We start from the raw sequence: 25,362 nt of genomic DNA on the forward strand, positions 1-25,362 counted from the left end.
CAAAATAAGAGTACCCCTAAACATTTTTTTTGGGGGGGGAGCACTGTTTATATGAGATTGGGGAAAACTCCGCTCTACTCTGCTATTGATACACTACCAAGCCAAAGGCTACGGCGCCCCGCGCACTTCAACTCCCATCATGCACTTCTCTGACCGTGAGAGCCAATCGGCAAACCCTTTCTTTACGTAGTGTTGTCGCCTATCTCTCTTTCCCTATGTATCCGCCTCCCCGCTCTCTGGACTACTGGTCCCAGGAGGCACCGCGCGCTCCCTTCCGCCCCGAGCGCCCCGGGGACGGGCGCCGCGAATGCCGGGAGCCGCAGTTCCTTAGGGGCCTGTGACGCCACACAGGTCGTCGAGAAGGCTGTCGGTGGGGTCGTGGAGAAGGCCGAGCTGTTTACGCCAGGCGCTCTCTCCCGGCTGGAAGGAGGAGGAGGAGCGGGGGCACGGATATGGCCGCCTGTAACACCTGCGCAGCGGCCGCGCGGCTCCTCAGCTCCTCGCTGCCGTCCGCGCGCAGAGGTAACGGGGGTGGGGCAGCCCTTTCCCCTTCTCACCCCGCCCCAGCTCACCCTGGTCGCGGCCTAGAACTGGCCCCCCCCGTCCCCTCAGGTAGGCCGTGGCCCCGCCCTTTACAAGCTAGGCCTGTCCACCCCCGAAAATATCCCCCACACCACACTATTTATGATTATTATTTTTTTATCAGCTTCTGCGTCGGGTTTAATTTGTTAGTATCCAGCAGTTTCCAGAGGGGTAGGATTTGTTTATTATAGCCTTCCAGATGGATGCAGTTTAATTATTATCTGTCAGCTTTCAGAGGGGTAACCTGTCCTAATAATGTCTTGCAGCAAAACAACAAAACAAAACAACAAGGTTTGTATCCAAATCCCACTCAAAAGTAGGCCCGTTGACGTTAATGGACACGATTAATTCCGGTCCACTGACCTCAGTGGATCTACTCTGGGTATAACTTAATACTGGGTACAATCCAAGGATTGTATTCTGTGACACCCTCAGTGCTATCCTAACCATGTATCTTTGCTCAACAAGTATGTCCTTTTGAGTTTAATGGGGCTCTATCCTAGGAAAAGTAAGGTTAGGATTTGCAGTTTTAACACATTTGTTACGACGTAAGCTTTCATGGAAGCCCAGTTTGCCAGAATGTGTTGATTAAATCTAAATAGTGTATTAGCTGTTTTTTTAATAAAAAACCATTCATTAATTATACATTGAATCAGTGTACAAAATAAGACCAAAACTGGTCGTGAGAAAATAAATGTAACCATAAAATAAGATTGAAAGCAACTTTATAAAACACAGTAGGAGAGCCTTTCCTTGCAAGGGTTTGGGTGTATCATTAGTTCTCTAGAATTCTCTTCCATTAGAAGTGAAGCAAGCTCCAACATTTTGTTTTTGATGTTTGTTGAAAACATTTCTCTCAGGCCTTCCCATATCTGTTTATTTTGTCCTATCATTTTTATTTCTTGTTTACGTTTTTATTCTGTTTTATGCTCCATATACCCAGCTCAGGTATTCCCTGAATGTAGTTTATAAATTCTGGAATAAAATAAAAGCTCAAATTTTGGTTGAAATTTGCAACAAATTCTCTAGGAGGCTTTTAGGCTGGGTCCATAGTTTATTTATTACCTAATTGTTGGCCTTCGGTATATGTTGTAACCCTGTAAAGTGTCTATGTATCTTTTCAGGCAGGGAAAATAAACACCATTCAAAGGTGGGGTCCAACAGTATATTTCCTTAAAATCTTTTTGCAGCTGTGCAAGAAGTAGCAACAAATGCTTCATCCATCCATCCCCCTTTGTAAATTGAAATAAGAGGGGTGATAATACTGATCTGCCTAGCAGAGTTGATGTTAAAGAGGACTGAAGTAACCTCTGTGAAGTGCTTTCAACTCCATAAATGAATTAAAGCAGAATTCTAGGTGTATTTTGTTGTTGTTCAGTCATGTCCGACTCTTCGTGACCCCATGGACCAGAGCACGCCAATCACACCTGTCTTTCACTGCCTCCCACAATTTGGTCAGACTCATAGGTATATTTATACAGACATAATTCCCATTGGTTTCAAATTATATTTAGTATTTGCAGCCTTACCCCTACAATTCCATGCAGAGTTACCCGTGTTTAAGTGCCACTGAATACAGTGGCACTTGCTTCTGGGTAGATGTACTTTGGATTGCACTTCGTTGCTTATACACCTTTTGTGAGGCTGCTTTCCCGCTGCAGTTTATTTTGTGTTAAGCATTTATCTGTGCAGCTGAAGGCCAACCAGCCTGAAATCACACAAATCAAACTTATGGAAGGCGGAGAGCTTAAAAGCTCTTTCTGCACTGTGTTTTCCTAGTTTGGAAAGAGCTTTTAAGCTCTCCACCTTGCTTACTGGGCTCTGGGAGGTTCTCATAACAGAGCCCAGTAAGCAAGGTAGAGAGCTTAAAAGTGCTCTGCCTTGTTTGGGGGGTAATACCTGTTTGGTACACAGGCTCTAGAAGGTAAGATTGCTTGCTTGGGGCAGTTCCAAGGGGGTGGCTTGATTATATGTGTTTTTACAGACTATCCCTGGAACATAACCCACATGCAAGTTGAATGTACTAAGAGTTTGTTTAATTTTTTGTGGTTTTTTTATTTTTTGTAAGATTCCTTGGTTTGATTTTTAACATTTAAAAAGGTAGGACATAGAAATGTCTGAGTAACGTGTTATGTATATACAAGAGGGCTGTCTAACACGTGGGAAGACTGTTTTAAGTGGCTATGAATCAACTCATTCTGTGCAGTACATATGTTGATGATTTCTTTCAGATTTGGAAAAATGAGTAAACTTAGAATCTCTCAAACAAGGTTACCGTACATTGTTAATAGAAAGGGTTTTATTTTTCATTAATCACCTCTTAACTTTCAGCCTACTAACTAAACCTTATTGTCACTGATTAATCAGTGGCCCTCCAGATGTTGGACTCTAGCTCCCATTTGTCATACTGGATGGAGCTGCTAGCTTTCTGCCTGCTGCCTCAGTAGGGTTCATAGCCAAAGGCAGTGAATCTATTCCTTGTGAATCTTCTGCATAATGACCCAACTCCATACATATCCATATTGGAGTGTCTCACTGATGCCCGTACATCTGATTTAGGAGCATCATGACAACTTTATTATCCAACCAATATGTGAGCCTGCAGCAAGTCTTATCAGTATGGCAACACATCTGCTCCAGTCCCACTACCTCAGCAAACACTCTGATCCTAAAACAAATTGCACACTGAATGAGGACACACTCCATATGATGAACACTTGCTCTTTGATAGCTGTGGAAGGTGAAAGAGTCCTTTGTGAGCCTTTGGTCACAACCTTTGGTGGAAATAAGATGCAGTGACTTCATTGGAGCGAAGTTCCTAATAAGTGACCTTAGCTGGAATGATGGTAGATTGTCTACAATGTGGGCTGAGTTTGTTTTGCAAAACAAAAGAATTTGTTTCTTTTGCAGGTATTACATGTGGCCGTTCTTGCCTTCCTGTTTTAGGAATAATTGGGACTTTTGAAGCACGGTCACTAAGAAGTATTCCCTTGAGAACTTTCTCTGAAACACCGGCATATTTTGCTTCAAAGGATGGTGCAAGCAAAGACGGTTCAGGAGATGGGAGTAAGGTATGCAAGCATTTTTCATAGACCTTGTTCTTAAAAAAACGTATTCACAGTACTTAGGTTTTTCTCTTTTAAAAAAACCCAAAATTTTGAAGCTTTCTAAAAACTTTAAAAGAAAGTATTCAGCATGAGTTATGTTTACATTTCTGGCCACAATTTGAATCCATGCTTCTGCTATTTAAGTGAGTATATTGTACAGCAACTGGATAACACTAGATTGGGAATGACTGTGTAGAGATGCCATAAAACTCCAAGCCATGGATAAAGAGCCTGCTGCACTACAGATAGCCTTATGAATGAATCCAAGTTGTTTGTCCATGTGAATGCTCAAATCCTGATTTGGATTCTAGACTATGATGCATACAGTGGTACCTCTGGTTACGAACTTAATTCATTCCGGAGGTCCGTTCTTAACCTGAAATCGTTCTTAACCTGAGGTACCACTTTAGCTAATGGGGCCTCCCGCTGCCGCCACATCGCTGGTGCGCGATTTCTGTTCTCTTCCTGGGGTAAAGTTCTTAACCTGAGGTACTACTTCCGGGTTAGCGGAGTCTGTAACCCGAGGTGTTTGTAACCCAAGGTACCACTGTAGTTTGACATGATTTCTGAGTTGAGCCAAGGAAGCTTAGTTATAAAATCATAAAAATTGATTCCTTTTTAAATTCAATACTTTGGGGTATGTGTGTTGTTTCTTTCCTGACAAAACATGTTTAAATTGTGGAGGGCCGTTTTGAGAGAGAGATTAGTTTTGAAATGCAAGCCTTAACACCAGGGATCATTATCGTCAGGCACCTGCCAAAACCTGCACCCCTGCTGAGGCCCCACTGCCTACCCCCAGAGCCTCCTGGCCCTGTTCCTGCTCCTCCTTGATGTCACTATGAGTTGACCTGCATTCTCTGTTCATGCAAGTAGTGATAGGAATGAGGAGACGGAGCAGTGTCTTGCACTTCCTCTCTGGGAAGTTTTAGGGCTGGGCCTAGGGGGAGGGGGCAGAAGGGTAGCCATGAGACTGGCACGGAGACCCTCCTCCTCTCCTAAATCTAGAATTGGCACTGTTTATAGTTACCGGTACACAAATTGCTGTGCTGCTTCCAGACTCTTTTAGTTTTTCAATCTATATTTTGTTTCATCCATATTAATGAGAAATCTCTTCACATGAATGATTAATATTTTAGTGAGCTAAGAAGCTTTTCAGAAATATATGAGAATACACAACACCTTCACAGGGTGGACATGGCTGCCATGTTTGTGTAGAAAACAGCAGGGAAATTTTGGAGTGATGCGGGTGGGTGGGCAGGGATGGGTGGGTGGACAAGGTAAAACCAGACACCTTGTTTCTAGTGGGTGAACATGCTGACGGAGGCAGGGGCGAGGAGGAATAATGTAAAGTGCAGCAAGTTTGTAAATCTGTTGCCTGGCTCTAACAGTCCAAATCCTGTTTTATTTACTTCCATTAGAAAACTGTTAGTGAAGGCAACAACAAGAAGTCAAGTTCTGGAGGCTCCGGCAAAGGCGGAAACCAACTGCGTTGCCCAAAGTGTGGGGACTTATGCACACACGTGGAGACCTTTGTGTGTAAGTTGTAGCAGGGCTTTTGGGGGCTCTTGACTTTCTTATTTTTTGTGAAAATTATTTATAACTTAGGGTTTTTAAAATAATTCCTTCTGAATGATAAGTTGCATGTGTGTGTGTTTAACTATGTGTAAGAGCTAATTCTGGAACAGGTTGAAGGTGACATCCCAGGAATTGGAATAAATATCTTATAGCCTGTACAGTATGGCCAATATAAACCTTGCCCCTTGATATTGTGTTTCTTCTGTTCTGCTGGATCAGCTCAGTTCTGGATAGAGAGCCTTAATGGTGAGCAAACAGCAAAGTATGCATCTTAAGATAATGATAATGATAATAATTTGCTGCTCATGTTCTCCAGCAACCTGATTCTACATTTTCTGGTTCCCGGTGTGTTAAAAAAAGAAATCCAGGTAGTGCTTTTTTCTGGGGGGACGCATATCCCTAAACATTTTGTGAATCTTTGTACTTATGTCCATTTACTGTATTTATTTTTCCCAATTTGAATTATAAAATGGTGGAGTCAAAATGAGAGTATCCCTAAACATTTTTTAAAGAAAAAAGCACTGGATCCAAGAAACCTCTTAAGTTGGGCACCTCACCTGTTCCTACTTTCCTACTAACTTCACAGGAATCCTGTTGGACCTGCTGCTTGCTGCCTGTGCCTCTCCTCATGTGTCAGGTCCATGTTTGTGAGGTGGAGTTGTAAGAAGCAGGATTTCGTTAGGCATAATTGCAAGAAAATTAATGGCTTCCCAGGGTGCCTCCTTGGCATCATCTTGGGTCTGCAGGAGTTGATAGATAGACAGACAGCTTTTCCTCCACCGAAGGGGTGGGGCGTGATAAAAGGCATTCCAGGGTTTTGAGAGAGGAGAGTTGCACCTTATCACTGCAAACACTGACTCAGTACTTTTTCTTGCAACTAACAGCTTTCAACATGCCCAGAAAGCAGAGTCAGAATGAATTTTCTTTTTTTTTTTTATAACTGTTGCATCAGAAATATAAGTGGGCTTCCCCCTAGTAGTCAAGATGGTTGGAAGTAGGCAAGATCATTTTTGTGTTGACACCCTTAAGCTCACTTGAGGAGCTAGTATCTTTTAGGAAGATTTAAGGGATAAGTTTCCATATGACAGTTGAATTTCTCACATGTCTATTTTGTCTTTCCTGACAAGTTCAGGGTGGTAAATGGGGTGGAGCAGGGGGGCTCTCCCATTTTACTTCACAACAATCTAGTGAAGTTGATTGGTGTGTAAGTGACTGTGTCTGACCCAAAGTCATTCAGTTTGTTGGAATATTAGTAGCCTGTTTGTTTGTTTGTTTTTTACTAAAAGGCTCCCAGGTGATTAGAAAAGTATATTAAGACCTATATAAAAACATAAATATTTAATTTGCTAATTAATTAATATTAGTTAGCAGCAGCAATGATCACAGCAGAAGAAACAAGAAAAGGCACTAGTCAGAGCCACCCATTTGCCCCCAGGAACATAGGAAACTGCCTTTATACAGAGTCAGACCTTTGGTCCATCTAGTGTCATCTGCACTGATTGGAAGCATCTCTCTAGTGAGTCTCTCCTAGCCCTGCCTGGAGATGCCAAGGTTTTAACCTGGATGCTGTACCACTGAGCTGCAACCCTTTCCCTCAGCACAAGGGCTAATTTGGCCTTCTGTTTCGAAGCCATTCTAAGGAATATTGAAGTTTATGACTGAATGGTGAGACAGTATCCACTACTCTATGCTGGCTTATAGCATCCAAAAGTGGTGTTGTTGTTGTTGTCGCTGCTGCTGCTGTTAGATAGGTCTGTCTGCCTATCATTTCCTTGGAATAGGGATCTGGAACTGAAATGTGAACTTTGCAAGAGTGGTCTGTCAGCAGATGTTTCTTGTTTTCTGCTGCCTCCCTGTGTAATTTTGCCTGAAAACTCAAGTGGGTAGAGATGTTGAAGTAACATTTAATATTCAGGGCTAGAAAAGTATGAACAGAGGCCCATGGTTTGGAGGTGGGGAGTCTTTGCTGCTGGAGTCTTTGCTGCTGCTTTATTGAATCTGTTTTACGTAAGGCTTTTGTTGTACAGTCTTTATTGTAATGTATTATTTTCTGATTGTGTGCCTTGCTTTACTCTTTTAAGATCTTGAGAGCCAGTGTGGTGTAGTGGTTGAGAGCGGTAGTTCCATAATCTGGGGAACCGGGTTCGCGTCTCCGCTCCTCCACATGCAGCTGCTGGGTGACCTTGGGCTAGTCACACTTCTCTGAAGTCTCTCAGCCCCACTCACCTCACAGAGTGTTTGTTGTGGGGGAGGAAGGGAAAGGAGAATGTTAGCCGCTTTGAGACTCCTTCGGGTAGTGATAAAGCGGGATATCAAATCCAAACTCTTCTTCTTCTTCTTCTTCTTCTTCTTCTTCTTCTTCTTCTTCTTCTTCTTCTTGTATGTCTCAGGGACACTACTTTTTGTCGAGTGACTCATAAAATGAAATAATAATGATAATAAATGAAGCAACAGGAGGGGGCAGGGAAGGCAAAGTAAATAAGAGAGAAGGAGGTAATGTGCATAGCGTGTTGCATTCCATGTGAGGGAACACCTAAAACTACTTGTGCTGGATGTACCTGAAGCAATTTACACCATCCTCTCCACCTCCCTTCCCTCCTGCTACTCAAGGCAAGAAAACCTCCCAGGCGTGCAAGATAAGTAGTGCAAAAAGCTAACTAGCTGGCTGAACCTCTCACTGCTCAGCAAAGGGGCCTTGAGGTAGAGGGCAGAGAGAGAATAAATTTAAACTTCTAACCTAAATTATTACTGTTACCATCCTGCCATTGCAAACACAAATGAACATGGTTGTTATTGTTGTGTTTAATTCCTTTTTGACTTCTAGATTTTATAAACCTGCAGATAGCTCTGATTCTGGGGATCAGGTATACTTCACCACCAACCCCTACAGTTCATATGTGCAAAATAGTTCAGACCCCACGGATCCACACAGCTAACAGAAACACGGGTGCCAGGTTCCACCCAACGTGGGGGGGGGGGCGCGGCATGCATTTGTTACGTCATGCAGCAGGAGGCGGCCCAACAGGGCTGTCACTGCTGTGGAAAGGCCTGATTGGGCCTGCTGTTGCTGCTTTCAGTTCTGCTTTCCGTTAATTGTCACTCAAAATTCTTTTTGCATTTCATTTTCCTTTGACTTCCGCCTTCTCTACATTTTCTCCTCCCCCATTGTTTATGCATATGTTTACATCATCTCATTGACGTAGACTCTAGCAAGCATAAATATATTGTCAACAAATATTGTGTGGGTTTCTATAGGTCAAAAACAAGTTTGCTGTGGTACTGGACTATGTGATCTCAGTTATCAAAAGGCCTTTAAAGGTACAAAGGTCTGAAACTGCATTTTTCATGTGACTGGTCTTAGACACAGAGGCGGTCATGCTGCTCTTCCTGGGCTTGAGGGCATTTGAGGACCACAGGTGAAATCTGGGTGGAGCTTAGGTTGTGCATTGCTAAAGCTCTGTAGAATAGACAGAGGAGAGAGGCATTGGCTTTAGTAGACAGTTTTGTTTGTTTCGACATTTATGGCTTTATCCCTGCTGGGACTTTTGGAACTCAAATCTTCTCAACAGGGCCTGACTAATTGCAATCTAAGTAACACAGTGTCTGCTGCATCCTCACGCTGCTTTGTTCTGTGCTGTGGAGAAATCTTCCTCATCGGTGGAACACAGACGTGGTTACTTTCTGGCATCACAAAGTGATGGCATACATAAATGGGAAATACAACCCTGATGACAAAACTCTGTTGTTGTTTGCGTGGCTGTGCACTTCTGCTCTTGGACACACAAATAAGAAAATAAGATTATCCTACACAGAAAGAAAAGGATCATGGAGCGGTGCTCCCTCCATTTCTAGAGCTCTGGCAGCATGTTAGGCTCATAATGGGTCTTCAACAAAGAAGCAGAAGAAAGTTGTGCAGTTGAAAATATAGGGACAGGAGGTTTGGGCAGTGACCCAAGGTCCCTGTCTTTCTAGGATCTGGGAAAAGAGAAACTCCCATCTGTTCTGTGCTCTGTGACTCTTATCACAGATGTTTATTTATTGAATTAATATAATTCAGGAAACAAACTGGGCATGCTTGGGACGCCTACATCCCTTTCTTGCATTTTTCTCATTTGTGCATAAAGTGTGGGTGTGTCTGTGTTCTACATCAAAAGGCACAGAGATGAGAGAAGCTGAACCCTGCACCACCTCTTGCCTTACCTCACTGCTTCAGGTGCTCCCCCCCCCCCCAGTCCAGGTCGCTTTGGAATTAGAACCAGGCACATTAAAGCAGGAAGCAAGCAGGGAGGGAAAGGTTCAGCTCTGTGCAAACTTGGTCGTGAAAATTAGACCCCTTTGCCTTGCTTTTATTTTATTTTTTACCTGACTTGTTAGTTGCTTCTTACCTGAACTTCTCCAAATTACTTACAGAGCATTAAAAATATACACATAAGTAATATATTAGAATATTAAAACAGACAAAACAATGCACATAACAGCCACAGAAAGCTTGGCAGCACACCAGTGATTGATTTGTTTGTGAATGGGGCAGACACATGAGCAGCCAGTAATGTTGCCCACATCTTGTCTAGCTTGGCCCTAACTGGCTTCCCCTGATCATATTACAACCCTGTGGAACTCCAGTACCTATCTTTGTGATACAGAGAGAGCCAGTTAAACATGGCATTTGTACATATGAGGTCACATATTTGCAGATGCAATCAAATATATCGCTTCACTTGTTCTACCTTTCTTATTCTGTAGGTCAGATCCCAGTATTAAGGTACTCCTTTTTTCGTGCTCCGAATCAATTATCTCATCTTTCAGCTAAACTGTTGCTACTTAGAACCAGATCTTAACACATTGGTTCCCAAATTTTCTTTCCCACGGACCTCCTGAAAACTGCTGAGGGTCTTGGCAGATGGACCACTTTATGATTTTTCTGCCTTTTGTAGCAATTTTAATGCACTGTGCTAAATGTTGTATGATTTAAAAAAGATTTAAATTGATTGCTTTTATTTCGTATAAATTGTAAAATATAATAAATAAAGGAAGCAATAACAATACATTTAGATCGGTTCGAATATTTAATGTGGTGGATGTGCCATATCCTATGTTCAGTTACAAATCCAGACATGCTGTGGACTGCTTGATTAAAGTTTGCAGCCCACAGTCCAGGAACCCCTCCTATAAGATACCCATGTTTACTCATCCCATAATATTAAACAAAGTGTCATTTTTGAGGAAGTAACTATTGCTTCTTGAAAGAAAAATCCAGTAACTCTTTGCAGTTGTTGCTCTTCCCTATTTACTTTGGAACACAAAAATGCTTATCAAATATAAGCCGCTTTGCATCCCAGCAAAACTGGAAGCTTCAGGTCCTGCTTGAGTGTTGTCTGTTTTGGGAAACATAGTTAAAACAATCCTAGTAATTAAGTCACTAAAAATGTCGAGAAAAGGCCAGTTGGGAAAACAACACAACTTGAAACTGTGTTGCTGAATAATAAGCCTCTTGTCCTCAGAGAATGTCCCCAGTGCTTCACAAAGTTAGTTTTACATCAGGAAAGACTGGTGTAAGATTTCTTCCTGGAAAGTAGAAAGGATTTGCTGACCTTCTGTTTCAGGCCTTGGGCTCTTAGCTCTAGTTACACTTCACCTGTCCAAAACGTCCTCCAGCATATAAGTGCCTTGGGAGTCTGTTTGGGCACCATTCTACATGCTGCACACAGGATCGCGGTGTTTACTGCACAGTTAGTATGACTGAGCAGTTGCGAGTGGGGAGATTTTCCCTTGGGTTGAGAGTGCAGCACTCACTAATGAAGAGACCAAGTTTAGAGCTTAACAGTTTTCCATCCAGACGGTGCTTTACAAAAGCCCCCTCAGACACATAGAATAGAAACCTGATGTTTTGTATTGTGTTTTCCGAGCTAAAGGTTCCTTGGATGCAGAAAACTGAGGTGATGTTACTTGATTCTTTTGAGACAGTGAACTGTGTAATTTTTTCAATGTATAATAGTGGCTTGCTGGCCTCGGCAGCACTTCCTCTTACCAGGGTGGGGGAGGGTAAAAGTGGAGCAACACAGGCCCACTGGCAGACCCAGTTGTTTGGAAATCACTTGTAAGATTTGAGTTTAAAATAGAACCTTGGTTAAATCCTATAATATTGAAGTTTTTTTGTTGTGCATGAAATGGCTCGTTGTTGCTATGCTTTGGAAGATAAACTGAAAAACACGAAGGAACTTATAAACCAGGGTGAGGAATCTTTTCAAGCTTGGAGCCACATTCCTTTATGAACAACCTTCCATGGGCCACATGCCAATGGTGGCTGTGGCCCAAAGCAAAAGCAGGTAGGGTGAGATCTGGCAAGACATAGGACTAGCCCTCCCACACTGTTGCACACACCGCACACTCACATATGCAAGCACACCATGCACATATTCATATTTGCACTCTCACACTGTGTGTGTGCGTGCGCGCGTACACGCACACACACGTAGACTGTCACTGTTATCTCCCTTCCCCAGTAATGGGACTTGAAAAGTCTAATTTCCAATGGGAGGCAGGTGATTTTCATGAAGATTGCAGCTGGGTGTGGGGCTTCTTTGAAGGCAATCTTTAGGCTCAATTGCCATGAGTTGGGCTAGGCTAGAGATTTTTAGGAGGGGAGGTGCAGCACATAGAGGGGGAGAGGGGTAGCCAGTGATCCCCTCAAGTGCCTCCCTGCACAGCGGTTTTGCTTAACCACACTCTAAAGCATTCCAATTGTCCCATGAGTTTTTTACTTGCATCAATCCACTCTTAACTGCTGGATAAATCAGTTGTCACTAAATAACTATTGTCTCATTTGTGTTTATGCCCTTTTCAGCTTCTACCCGCTTTGTGAAATGTGAAAAATGCCACCACTTCTTCGTCGTGTTGTCAGAAGCAGATTCCAAGAAGAGCATCATTAAAGAACCGGAATCTGCAGCCGAAGCTGTGAAGTTGGCCTTCCAACAGAAGCCGCCACCTCCACCAAAAAAAGTAGAGCCTTCTTTCTTTGACGGGACTTTGATTCTCTTGCCTTGAAGTTTTGTGACTTGTTTTTTCACAAAGCCAAACAATATTCTGCTTTATTCTGCTTTCATAGCGTGATATCCAAGGTTAGTCATACTCTGTATTAGACCCAATGAAGTCACTGGACTTCAGGGAGACTACTCTTAAGTATGGCTTACATTGGGTATCACCCATAAGCTTCATTTGTCCCTTCAAATTTGCTTAAAGGGTTTGGGAAGAAAAATAGGGCTCTTGATGCAGTTCGACAATATGAGCCCACCACCACTACTTAAAAAAAAAAAAAAATAATAATAATCCTTGGTTTGTTTGCTCCCGGGATGTGGGGAGGAAACCAAATACCTTGGTTACCTTCGAAGGAGAAATTTTCCTGCAAAATATATATTGGGAAAGTGTGGGATTTTCCATCACTCCACCGGAAGTGAGTTTAAAGTGATCAGTATTATTAACTAAACATCCTCTGGCCTTGAGGGGATCCGTTGACTGTTTCTTTTCTCTTTTTTTGGCCAGATTTATAACTACCTCGACAAGTATGTTGTTGGCCAGTGTTTTGCCAAGAAGGTGCTTTCGGTCGCAGTGTACAATCATTATAAGAGAATCTACAACAATATCCCTGCCAACCTGAGGCAGCAAGCTGAAGTTGAAAAGCAAACTTCCTTAACACCAAGAGGTTTGTTTTTCATATTACATTGTATGTGCAGATATGTCTGGCACCATCAGTCATGCTGTCTCCTCCCTGTGTGATCTTGGTGCCAAGTGGCAGTTAAACAGTACACATTCTGTTATCGTTTCAGTGTTGGTGATTTGTCCACAGGACAGACAGATGATTGGCAACCCAAATTGTTCATTTGTTCATTGTTTCTGCCTCAAGTTTTGCACTGTTGCAGTTTAACAGGGAGTTTTTCTTTCTTGGAACCTTTTTGAAAGCTGAATTTTATTGACGTACTTATACCCTATATTCTTCCCTCAATATTTTCAACACATGAGAATCAAAAGGTAGAATCCTTTTAAGTAACAGGTCTGAAAAAATTGGCTTCTTTAAAGGAATATTAAGGCAAGAATATTCTTAATGGACAACTAGATTTATTTGCGTATAGACTATCACCCCTGATGTAGAACAAAAATAATGTTATTTCAGATACATGGAAAGACAGTCCAGAATACAAAACAAAAAAACTAATTTAACTCTCCTGTGCTGGGGGCGGGGGGAGTCACTTTAATCCAGCATCACAGAGTGGGCCCTAGTTCACTTTTAAAATTACATACGACAGCAGGTGATGGTCATATGGTAAACTCATTGAAATGAATGTACTTAAGTAAATTAAATCTGTTGGTTTCAGTGAGTCTACTCTGATAGGACCAGCATTGCTTGCTACCCAGAAACAGTACAGTGGTTCCTCGGGTTAAGAACTTAATTCGTTCTGGAGGTCTGTTCTTAACCTGAAACTGTTCTTAACCTGAGGTACCACTTTAGCTAATGGGGCCTCCTGCTGCCACTGTGCCGCTGGCACGCGATTTCTGTTCTCATCCTGAAGCAAAGTTCTTAACCCGAGGTACTATTTCTGGGTTAGCAGAATCTGTAACCTGAGGCAGCTGTAACCCAAGGTACCACTGTAATTGAATGCTAAAAATATGTTAAGGGTTCTTATCATGCTGGAGCAGACAAATTTACACCTGGAGATAGATGGCAGCTGGAGAGTGTGATCTCTTATGGATGCTCCTATTTCTGAAACTGAGCAAGGTTTCAAAATGACAAATATGTCTGTTGTTCCTGGAAAAAGTCAAATGTCCAACTGGCTCATAAAAGAAGTGTCTGACACATTTATTGCTGTTAAATTTTAGCAAGGCTTCTTTTTCTTTCTTTTTCTATAATACACCTTCTGATTTCATATGTATAAGATTGCACTGCAAGTGTAGAGTTTTTGTGTGTGTTCATTTTTGTATCTTTTGCTTTTCTTAATCCCAACTCCATTTTAAAATTATAAATACTAATATTAACTCTATAGCATAACTAATTTAATACTGACTTCCATTCCTTTTTTTAAGATAAAAAATTAGGGAGGCTGTTAAAATTCTGAATGTTTGTGGATGAGTTTTCTTGCAATATAAATTAATTCAATTGTTCCATAAACCTGTATTCAGAAGAGGGCAAGAGGTGAAGAAAGTGTCGTGCTTTACTTTTCATTTATACATATATAAATATATGTATCGTATTACTGTTTTCATCCTCTCTCTTAGAATTAGAAATCAGAAGACGGGAGGATGAGTACAGATTTACAAGTAAGTGGGCTCTCCTCATGTCCTCCTCTGCAATATCTCCTTGCCTGAATTGAACCATGAGCAGTATTTTAATTGTGACTCTGTAAAAATAATACAGCAAATCCAGACTGCATTCATTTTCTAAATAGCTACTCAGGCCTAGTTCTCACTGAGGTAGAAAACCTGTGTCTAGAGCTGCAGTTTTACCCAGGACTAATCCTGATTGTATTCTGCAGGATTTATTGCTTATTAGAAATGGTCGGCATTGTGCTATAGCTGTATTACTTCAGGTTGGGTTGTGGGAGAGAAGCCCATGTGATAGAATGCTCCAACATTATGGGGGCAGGATCCCTACATATGGAAAACTACCATGTCAGGGAGAAGGGTACTGATGGATTGCTTTCTAGGTGTGCAGAATTTATTTTTTTATGTAGTATGATCCAGACATGTGAGTCTTCACCTGCAATCTGCAGTAGTACAGTCCAGACACAGATTGGCTGTGAGAACAATACCTCTGTGTTTCCACCAGGAGTGAGTTACCTGTGAACCTACAGATGTAGTGGGATTACTACAAATCCCATCATCCCTGACGATTGGCTATATTGGCTTTGGCTGATGGAAATTGGAGTCCCAACAGAATCTGGAGATCAATGGGTCCCTCTTCTGTGATTTAGGGAGTGTCTTAAAATGAGGATGATTTGGCTTTACTTCAACACGGTGTGTTGAAGGCAGGTAAAACCTCCTCAGAACTTCTAGAAATAATTTTAATACTTGATATGTGAGTGAAAGCTTACACTTCCTGTGGATCTGAGACTAACAATGGCTGTGATGTGAAGTTTAGAGCTTAGATTGTTGTGCAGTTCCAGCATAGAGTCAATTTAAATTCAAAACTAGAGAAATATCCAGTGAGGTGTGTCTAAATGTCAAATTCTTTCCTTTCTTGATGGGCCTGAATTAAAAGAAATTCTTGCCTACAATATTTTTATTAGGTAACTTTTTGCAGAGTCACTATCATGGATCTCTATTATACATTTACCATTTACCATTTTTCCCCATTACTGTGGCGCCTGAAGGACTTCTGATTACCTTCAGAAGAAAATTTGCCTTAAAAGTAATTTATATGGAAATGGGAAATGAGAAACTTCCACTTCAACTAGAATATTTCTGATCTCTTTATTCCAAAATATTTGTTAGAATCTAAATCCTCCCATGATGTTGTGTGTTGCAATCTGGTTTTCAGATGCTATGGTCTCTCTTGATTTTCAGGTAGATGGAACAATACTTGGAGTTGTCTGGAAAAATATGTGCATGTTCTGCAGGCTGTCTCAAACAAATCTAGATTGAGTCAATTTGATTCTCAGTTAATTTGATTTGTACATTTCAGAACTTCTCCAGATTGCTGGTATTAGCCCCCATGGCAATGCTTTGGGAGCGTCAATGCAGCAGCAGGTGAACCAGCAGATGCCCCAGGAAAAGCGAGGAGGTGAAGTGTTAGATTCAACTCATGATGACATCAAGCTTGAAAAAAGTAATATTTTGCTTCTTGGACCAACTGGATCAGGTTTGTAAGGGCATGTTGTGCCTTGCTATAACATTCAGATTAGGTAGATTGTTATGTAAATTACATCAGTTTTGAGCAAGATTCTAGGAAGGAGCTAGAGATGCCAAGATGCATCCTTCTAATGGGGATTACGTATGTAATGACTAGCTACCCTTTAAGTTGACCGAGTTCCTTTTTAGGGAAGAACAGAGAGAGAGAGAAGGCAGTTTCTTCCTGAAGAAGTGTACTTCACAACTTACAGAAGTAGCTATCCTTACGCTGACAGTTTTTCTGAGTCTAATATTTCATTAACATTTAGATTCCATCTGTCCAATATGGCAGTCAAGACAAGCTGCAGAGATTGCTCCAAATAGCAGCATGCCTGTAATAGCTTAAAGGCAAAGTTTTTAATTCAATAATACACATACTACTGCATCTAGTGTTACAAACATATTGTAAACTAGGTGCTGATAATATCATAAGCTGCTTTTATTTATTTGAAGGAAAATGTAAATAAAGTAATGGACTTGGTATTGTGCCCTACATATTAGCAAGAAAATTGTAATGGTCTATTTAATATTATAACACTTCCTTTGGACTACAAATGTGTGTGGTTTTTTTAAATAAAAAGTTGACCATAACATTGTAGTCATTTTTGCAGAAATGAAATAAATATGCACAACTTTATTGGATTAGAATGGTGGTATTCCTTAAGTGCCTGCTAGTTGTATAATAAACCTTGTAGGCATAAAATGATTGGCATGCCAGGTTACCTGAATTTCTAGATCTGCTAGTACAAATATCACTGGTAGTTGACTCCTGGTGGAAAATAATAAAATTTTATAAAAATAAGCCATCAAGTGAATGTTAATAACATATATATATTAACCTAGGTAAAACCCTGCTGGCTCAGACTCTGGCGAAATGCCTGGACGTCCCTTTTGCAATCTGTGATTGTACCACTTTGACTCAAGCAGGCTACGTGGGAGAAGATATTGAGTCTGTTATTGCAAAACTACTGCAGGATGCAAACTACAATGTAGAAAAAGCTCAGCAAGGTAAAATTGGACCCTTCTTCCTCCTGGGGGTGCCAGTAAAGCCTCACATATATTTTTAATTTGTTCTTTTGATGTTTGGATTGTTCTTATGCAATAGGCAGCATTTCATAACACTGCCACAGCATATTGTTCTATTTTTTTTAAATAGCCTTCACTGTGTACAGATTGTCCTTCTTGTGCAACCCAAATGCTCTTCACATTAATTGCCTCTAATTTACAGGAATTGTTTTCTTGGATGAAGTGGATAAGATTGGCAGCGTGCCAGGCATTCATCAGTTACGTGATGTGGGAGGAGAAGGCGTTCAGCAAGTGAGTGTCAAGAGCTTTGCTGCTGCTCTTTCAGAAACTATCAAGCTCTAGATAGACCATCCTAGTTTGCATGTAACATTAAGCCGTGCTTTATTTCAAGAGTGGAAAGCCTCCAATCTGCCGACGAAATGTGGCCCTCCAGGCCTTCTAATTTGGCCCAGCTACCAGGAAGCCATGCCCATTCACTCCTCACCAAGGAGTTTGAAGGGGAAGCTCCAGGAGGAGTGTTTGAAGGCATACTCCCACCCCATTGCTTGAGGCATTCAAACACCTGCTGGTTTGGGGGCACTTCAACATCCAGGCTGAGGCAATTGGCTCTGGGGTGGCTTAGGACTTCATGGCTGCTATGACAAGCATGGAGCTGTCCCAACATATCATAGGCAGACCACACTCTGGACATTGTTTTCTCAACTGGGCAGGAAGACGGTGGGAGGTATTGACATAAGTCCCTTGCCATGGTCAGTTCACTTCCTGTTGAGATTTAGTTCCTCATCACCTTTTCCTCTCTGCGGAAGCAGGGGACTTAATAGGATGGTCTGCCCTCAGAGGCTGATAGATCCAATGGGTTTCCAGACAGCTCTGGGGATTTTCCAACTGCTATGACTGGCGCTTCTTTCAAAGCCCTGCCTGACTTTTGGAAACATCCAAATGGCTCAGGTTGTTGACTCGATCACCCCTGAGCACAAGGTTGCCATGTCATTGTGAATACATTGCTCAACCCTCCTGCTTTTACTTAGGGCTTGTTAAAGTTACTGGAAGGGACAATTGTGAATGTTCCAGAGAAGAACTCCCGTAAATTACGTGGTGAGACTGTGCAGGTTGACACAACCAACATCCTCTTTGTGGCTTCTGGTGCTTTTAATGGTCTTGACAGAATCATCAGCCGGAGGAAAAATGAAAAGGTGAGGAGACGTGGAATTAAAATTGTACAATTTAGTCATGCAAGGTACGCTTGGTTTTAACTGCTGATAGCTTTTCTGGAAAGGATCGGAGCCATTGCGCTATGAAATACATTACCCAAAGCTTTGTGTGGCTGGCATGTTGTTGCAGCCCCAAAGTGACGCCTTTCAGCATTTTTCACTTATTTATTAAATTTGTATACCACCCATCATTTGTAGATCTCAGGGTGGTTCGTAACATATAAATACATGATAAAAACACAAAAGACATACCGGTAATAAAAACGAAGAACAAAAAACCAAATCTGTCCCGATTGCCCAATGTCAGGAACACATGCTTCAGATTCCCACTCCCACCCCCACAACTGAAAATAGAGCCTGGAGAGAGAACCTCCATAGACCACAGCAACTCCCTCTCCCTGACCCTCAAGTCTGCTCTGATGCTGCACCAAGTACCCCGGTGGGCACAACTGGGTGAGACCAACTCCACTCTGCTCACCCACCCAGGTCTCAGTGACACAGACCAGAACTGCCTCCTCATCCACAATCAGATCATGGTTGAGGGAGGTCTTAACTCCAAGCTGACCTGGCATTCAGCAACTGCAGCTGTTATCCCTATAATGATGGCACAAGGGTGAGCTGCCACCCATTTGGCTTATCTGGGACCCAGCCAGACGGGCAGGGTACAAATAATAAATTATTATTATTATTATCTAGCACACTGGATTATACTTTTTAATCACCACTATAGAACATATATAAATGTCTATATTTTGGCTTTGCTAAGTGTTGAGGGTTGTGTTTTTATTTTTAGCCTGGAGATCCCATGTGCTTATCTTCCAAAGGGCACTTTCCAGCATCAACATGTGGTCAGGTTGACATAACTACATATGGGCATTTTAGATGATGAAAAATGTTACTATTCTATAAAACTCTTTAGTCCTTGACAATTATAATACTTTTATATTGAAAGCTAAACATTATAGGAGACCAGCTGTGCTATTATTGCCTGAAACAATAGAGCTGCAAAAACTCATGCATATAGTGACTGCTGCATTGGGCTATGGGTTCAAATCCCACAAGTTGTGTGTTCAAATCTCGCAAATCCCATTCTTAAGCCACAATCAACCTAACCAACCTCACAGGGTTGTTGGGAGGTTGAAATAACACTCTAAGCTCATTGTGGGAAGAGTGGTAATGATTTCACATTTTTCAAATGCTGTTCAGGTAACCAGGTGATCAAGTCGAAATAAATAAATAAATTTTAAAAACTGTCCAGTAGCACCTTAAGAGACCAACTAAGGTGGTCAAGTGTTCCACCACATATTGATGTGTCTAGTCAAATACAAGAAAGATATACATAATGCAATTTCTTCTTAAATGCAGTCTGAATTTATCTCTCTCTTTTTGGTCTTTGCAGTATCTTGGCTTTGGAACTCCATCAAATCTGGGGAAGGGCCGAAGGGCTGCAGCAGCTGCAGACATAGCTAATGTAGGTGGAGATTCCAGCACTCAGCAGGACATGGAAGAAAAAGATCGCTTGCTTCGGCACGTGGAGGCACGAGATCTTATTGAATTTGGCATGATCCCCGAGTTTGTGGGGCGTTTGCCAGTGGTGGTTCCCCTGCACAGCCTTGATGAGAAAACCCTTGTACGGATTCTTACCGAGCCTCGGAATGCAGTGATTCCCCAATACCAGGCATTATTCAGCATGGATAAGGTTTGGATTTTCTCTTGCTACTTGAGACTTGTTCAGGGCACTTTCTTGTTACCAGCATTTTGTTTCCAAAAGAGCAGGACTCTCTCTTGGACACAATAAAACATTAGATTGATTTTTTGGGGGGAGGGGGTGTGATTAATATGCAGATCTATTAAATGATGTCTGTATTATCTGCTGAAAAACAAAAGAAAAAATGACTCTAAATTTACTTTATGCTTGTCCAAATACAATTAGAGTTCCCACAGGGAGGAAGGGGGTGGGAGTACAAAGTGTAATTTTTGTCTTGCATTTTCCAGTGTGAATTGAATGTTACTGAGGATGCCCTAAAGGCTATAGCCAGGTTGGCCTTAGACCGCAAGACTGGTGCAAGAGGTCTTCGATCTATAATGGTAAGGCTGATTTCTCTTCACTGGTATCAATTACCTAGGACATAACCATTAGTTGTGTTTATTGAAATCCTACTATCTGCCCTGGGAAGGTGAATCAGAGATTTTTAGAAGTCAGATCATTTGTGGCTCAGTTACCCTTGTTAAAAACAAAAGAAACCTTCGCTACACCTTGAAAATTTGTCTTGGGGAGAACATTTCCAGCCTAGCCCATGCTACCTAAAGACTTTCCAACTTTCAAAGCCTTCCTAGCAATCTAAAGTGATTCAGTCCCAAAGAGACCATGCCATGTGATAGTTCTACATGTTCTGGAAGAAAGACTGAGTTTAGACATTAAAATATTTGTTAACAGTACTAAAATGAGAGGTGTCTGAAGCTAAAGAGTGGCTGCTTTATTATTATGACGGCAGCATGTATTCACCTAATGCTGGGGTTCTTAAATGCCAAAATTACAAGACTAGTATTGGACAAAGATGTTCTTGGAAAATGAATATGGGCATTATGAGGAAGTTCATATCTTTTGCAATCCTTTTGCAAACAAACGGAATCTTCCTATGCAGTAGTGAAATCAAAAGCATATTAATGGTGGTGCTAATTTTATTCCCATTGTGGTGGAAGTTGCTTTTCTCGTTGACTGTATTCTGGATCTTTATTTTGTTGACTAAGTGCTTCTTATTTTAAATAAAAGGGGAAAAGGTATAAATGTGTAATCAAGTCAAAGGGGCGGGAAAAGCAAAAACAAAGATTGATTTGGAGGAAGAGCAAGACTGGCAGGGAATTAATGTTTGGCCCAAATCAGAGAACTGAAAGTTGCATAAGAAGCAGCTTTGAAGCAGGGCTGGCCTCGAATAGCTAGAGTGGAACCTGAAAGCGTAATTGCATCATAGACATTTTCCTGCACATGCATCATTTAAATGAGTTGCACAACAGCTGTACGGTCTTGTGCAGCTCGACTGGGTTTTGCACAGAACATTACCAGTAGATCCTGACCATAGGTCATTTATGTCTGTCTTCTATTCCGTCACCCATGCTGATTTCAAAATCTACCACTTTGAAGCACTCGTTTCACCTTGCCTTGTGGTAGGGCCATTTCTTAAGAAGCTGCCCAACACGAAGTTAGACCATTGTTCCATCCAGCTCAGCATTGCTAATACAGACTGGCATCAGTTCTCTGGTGTCTTTTCTCATGCCTACCTGAAGATGATAGGGAACCTCCATGAGACCTGCATACAAACCATGTGCTCTGCCACTGAGCTACAGCCCTTCCACCTTGTTTTTAAGGTGGAGTTAGAAGAAAGTAGCTATGCTGATGGCAGCCTTGGCAAGTAGCATTGTGATAGGATTCCTGACAAATGTCTGTCAACTAAGTTCTCAACTTATTCAACTACAAAGTAGAGATGTTGACATGAATGAACATTATACTAAAGTCCATTAATTTCTATAGGTTTGCTATAGTAGGTTGGTTGGCTACTGCCCTATGCCTCTTTCAGGCAGAGAAGTGGTTGTAGCAAATTGTGTATTGCTAAGTGTTCATTGGAAGAGGGATTGTGTGAGCAAAACCTTGATGCTTATTCTTCTACCCCTTAGGAAAAGTTACTGCTGGAACCCATGTTTGAAGTACCCAATTCTGACATTGTATGTGTGGATGTTGACAAAGATGTCGTAGAAGGAAAGAAGGACCCAGGATACGTCAGGTAATGTTAGGTTTCCAACACTATATTGGGTTTGATGCAAAAATAAACAGAAACACTTTTTCGCAATTACTTATTTTCAGTTATTTTAGATACTTTTTTAAATTCCAGTTATATTTTTAAGCTACCTTTTACAGTAGATAGCTGCTTAGCATTTAACACACACTGACTGAACAAAATGGCTAATAAACATTCACATTTTTGTATTTTCAAGTCAATGGCCAGATTTATGCATTTGAAAGAGGCTTCATTAGGCCAATTGGAAACAGGAATCTTACTGAAAGCTGTCTTTCTGAAAGGACACTAATTTTAATAATAATGTGGGGGTGTTTTTTTAAAAGCAATAAACCTTCAAAGAGCAGCATACTTTACCTCCAGTGGTGGACATACTTTATATTTAGAGTAGGAAGTAACCATAGGTGACCATCTAGTCAGGCCTGCAGCTTCAGTTTGAGTCCATTATTTCTGGCATGCATTGCTAGGATAAAAAGATCACAAGAAGTGCAGACTTACCGGTAAGTTGCCATTTCATTTTTCATTTTCTAATGGAATTTCAAGGCAACAGTCCACAGAACTGATTCTCTCCTTGATCCAAGGGACCAGTAGATCGATTCTTCTTGAACAGCAATTCCACCTACTTTGTAGCAATTTTCTTTAATAGTTATTTATTTGCTGCTGTTCTGCTAAAAGTACTTGGAGAAAGAGCCATTGTTTCTGCATGCAGACTCCCCTTTTCCTTTGCTGCCAGTCAGTGAGCTAGATGAACCAACGATCTGATTCAGTACATGACAGTTTACAACGTCCCTACTACAGAATATAATTTGGGAGGTAAAGATGCATTGTGGTCCTGGAGATCAGTATCAAAAGTTCAACTGGGCTAAAATGGCTCCCTGTTCTAGACATTACATGGAAGTATTTGATCCTACTTGTGTTTAATTGTAGAGCTCCAGCTAAAGATGCTTCTGAAGAAGAATACGATTCAGGAGTAGAAGAAGAAAACTGGGCTCGCCAAGCAGATGCTGCAAACAATTAAATGCTGTCAGAATGCTCTGCAGAAAATGCACTTAATGGGGATTTTGTTTTTAAGACCACATCCGGCTTTTTAGCCTCTTTGATAACATTGGATCTCTCCTGAATATGATACATGTTCGGAAAATGTTGGCAGCGCTAATGGAAATCAGATCAAGTATTTTGCGTAACATCACACTGATTATTTTTTTTGGTGGACACTTGGACTTCAGTGACATAATTTTCAGAAATGAAATGTATATGATGTTTTGTTCAGTTAAAAAACAACAAAATATGCTCTTTTTTAGTGCAGAGCTGAAAAGGTGGACTCCCCTTGTAAAATTCATCCCTTTCTCCTTTGGGGCACTTTTTTAGCCATTTATTACCACTGGGAGCACTGAAGAGTTAATGCACCCCCTCCAAAACATACACACACACAAAACCTGCACTGTACCCTACAATTTGATGAAGGCAGCAGTGCTCCATTGCGACCCTCTTCTCAACTGCAGCTGGTGCCATTTTTTGTTCCAATTTAGATTTCATCCTAGTAGCAATGACATAGCCAGATCTGATCAGCTACATGCCTGTGTGACAATAGTCACTGAGGTCAAACAATGCTAATTCTTGGAATAGCTTTTTCCCATCATACAACAAAAATCTGGCTGCATGGCAACATCATTGTTACTAGGATCAATGGAAAGGTTATTTTTCAGACTGAACCAGTATGAAAAAAGTAAGATTTTGAGGAAACCTCTGGCCCCCTCAAAAGTTCCTTTTTTCTACTGAATGTACTTCCTGAAGAACTTTCAGCTCAGCCCTAGCTTTTTCAGTTCTAGAATGCAATGCAGGTATTGCCAATAGTATTTTACAATAATTATACTACACAATTTGAGCAGGGAAACATAACACACAAATATTTTGAATCTACTTTTGTTTGAAAGACCATTCAGTATGCGCTAAATATCGTTTCTGCTTTAAATGCAGTGGGTGCTAAAGGTACTTGTTTCATTTATAATGAAAACTGCTCTTAAAAACTGGATATGAACGATTTAGGACAGTACTTTCTGGTCCCCAAACTCCATATTAGTCAAACCAGCGGGACTGCTCTAGAATAAACAGGTTGTGGATTGACCTTATTGTAGAGCATACTGCACCACTTTACTAAAAACTTACTGTAATATGTTAAAAATAATTGGATATAATACCAAAGGGTTCATTCATTTTTACTTACCTTGATTAAATATCACATGTAGGTTTTGGAGGAAGAAATGGATATTACAAGAACAGATGAACCAGGAACTTGCTATACCTTTTTTTGACAGAACAAAGGTTTACAGGAAGAAATAGACCATAGAATATAGAAAATTCTATGCCAATATTTTAATATAGTACTTTTTATTGAACGTACTGGAACCATCATGCATCAGTTTTTTGGTGCCAGATATTTTTCCCAGCCTACCTTCTTATAACATTAAGAGGCACAAGAGAGTAGCATATAATTGTATAATATTTTTTCATGTAATCAGTAGTCACTGTTTGCACAAAATTCTTATTTAAGTTATAAGCTTAAAACGCCAGTCTGCATCTTGTTATTTTAAATCTTTTAGCAAAGCAAAGATTGCTTTGTTTTAAAAGTTAACTTGATCCTTTAGTAAAGTATTTGTAAAAACACAAAAGGACGTGTATGTTTTTGATTCATTTCTGAAATTAAAATCTGTACCTAAAAGCTTGATGTCCTTCCTTCATGTTGAGGTGTGCTTATAAAAGTTTTGCTGAACTAGGTGCCATTTACACACTGATAGAATATTTTTTTAAACTTGACACTGGCCACCAAGTGCATGGGTTGGGTGTAGCAACTGTGCTTATTGGTTCTTAATCCTTTCCAAGCTTGTTAAGAATTATTCTTTTTCTTAGTTCTGAAGTTGCAGGCTGCTAGGCAATGAGCCTAGAAACTGGTGTAACGCCTCCAAGAGCACAAAGACATTAATGGTTTCTTAAAACCATGTGGTTTGGAGCAGAAGCAAACTAGGTGTCCCTTGGTTTAAAAATAATTGCAGCGTCCCATATCTATTACTTCCTGTTCCTCACAGCTTCTCAAGGTTTGGGGGTGGGGGTAGCAGTGCAGTAAGGTGACGGGGTGTGTGGTGCTTGGGAGCAAAGCAGCATACCGGTAATTTGCCATGTACCTAGCACATCCCG

The 25,362-nt window shown here is 41.1% G+C and overlaps 1 protein-coding gene across 3 annotated transcripts; it reads left to right on the top strand.

Annotated features, from left to right (window-relative positions):
• The first annotated feature begins 321 nt into the window (after positions 1–321).
• Positions 322–23,592, top strand: CLPX (caseinolytic mitochondrial matrix peptidase chaperone subunit X). 3 transcript variants are annotated; one of them, XM_033166546.1, is made up of 14 exons: positions 322–522; positions 3,493–3,653; positions 5,108–5,225; positions 12,109–12,263; positions 12,804–12,963; positions 14,532–14,573; positions 15,937–16,113; positions 16,986–17,150; positions 17,371–17,459; positions 18,197–18,361; positions 19,779–20,078; positions 20,375–20,467; positions 22,052–22,158; positions 23,098–23,592. In XM_033166546.1, exons 1-14 carry the CDS (start codon positions 453–455, stop codon positions 23,186–23,188), a joined length of 1,893 nt encoding a protein of 630 aa, XP_033022437.1. In that variant the 5' UTR covers positions 322–452; the 3' UTR covers positions 23,189–23,592. The 3 variants fall into 3 exon arrangements, with proteins under 3 accessions (XP_033022437.1, XP_033022438.1, XP_033022440.1); XM_033166547.1 differs by having other exon boundaries at positions 3,529–3,653; XM_033166549.1 differs by lacking the exon at positions 14,532–14,573.
• Positions 23,593–25,362: the final 1,770 nt, after the last annotated feature.

The sequence above is a fragment of the Lacerta agilis genome, chromosome 13 (genome assembly GCF_009819535.1).
Source record: "Lacerta agilis isolate rLacAgi1 chromosome 13, rLacAgi1.pri, whole genome shotgun sequence".
Taxonomy (NCBI): Eukaryota; Metazoa; Chordata; class Lepidosauria; order Squamata; family Lacertidae; genus Lacerta; species Lacerta agilis.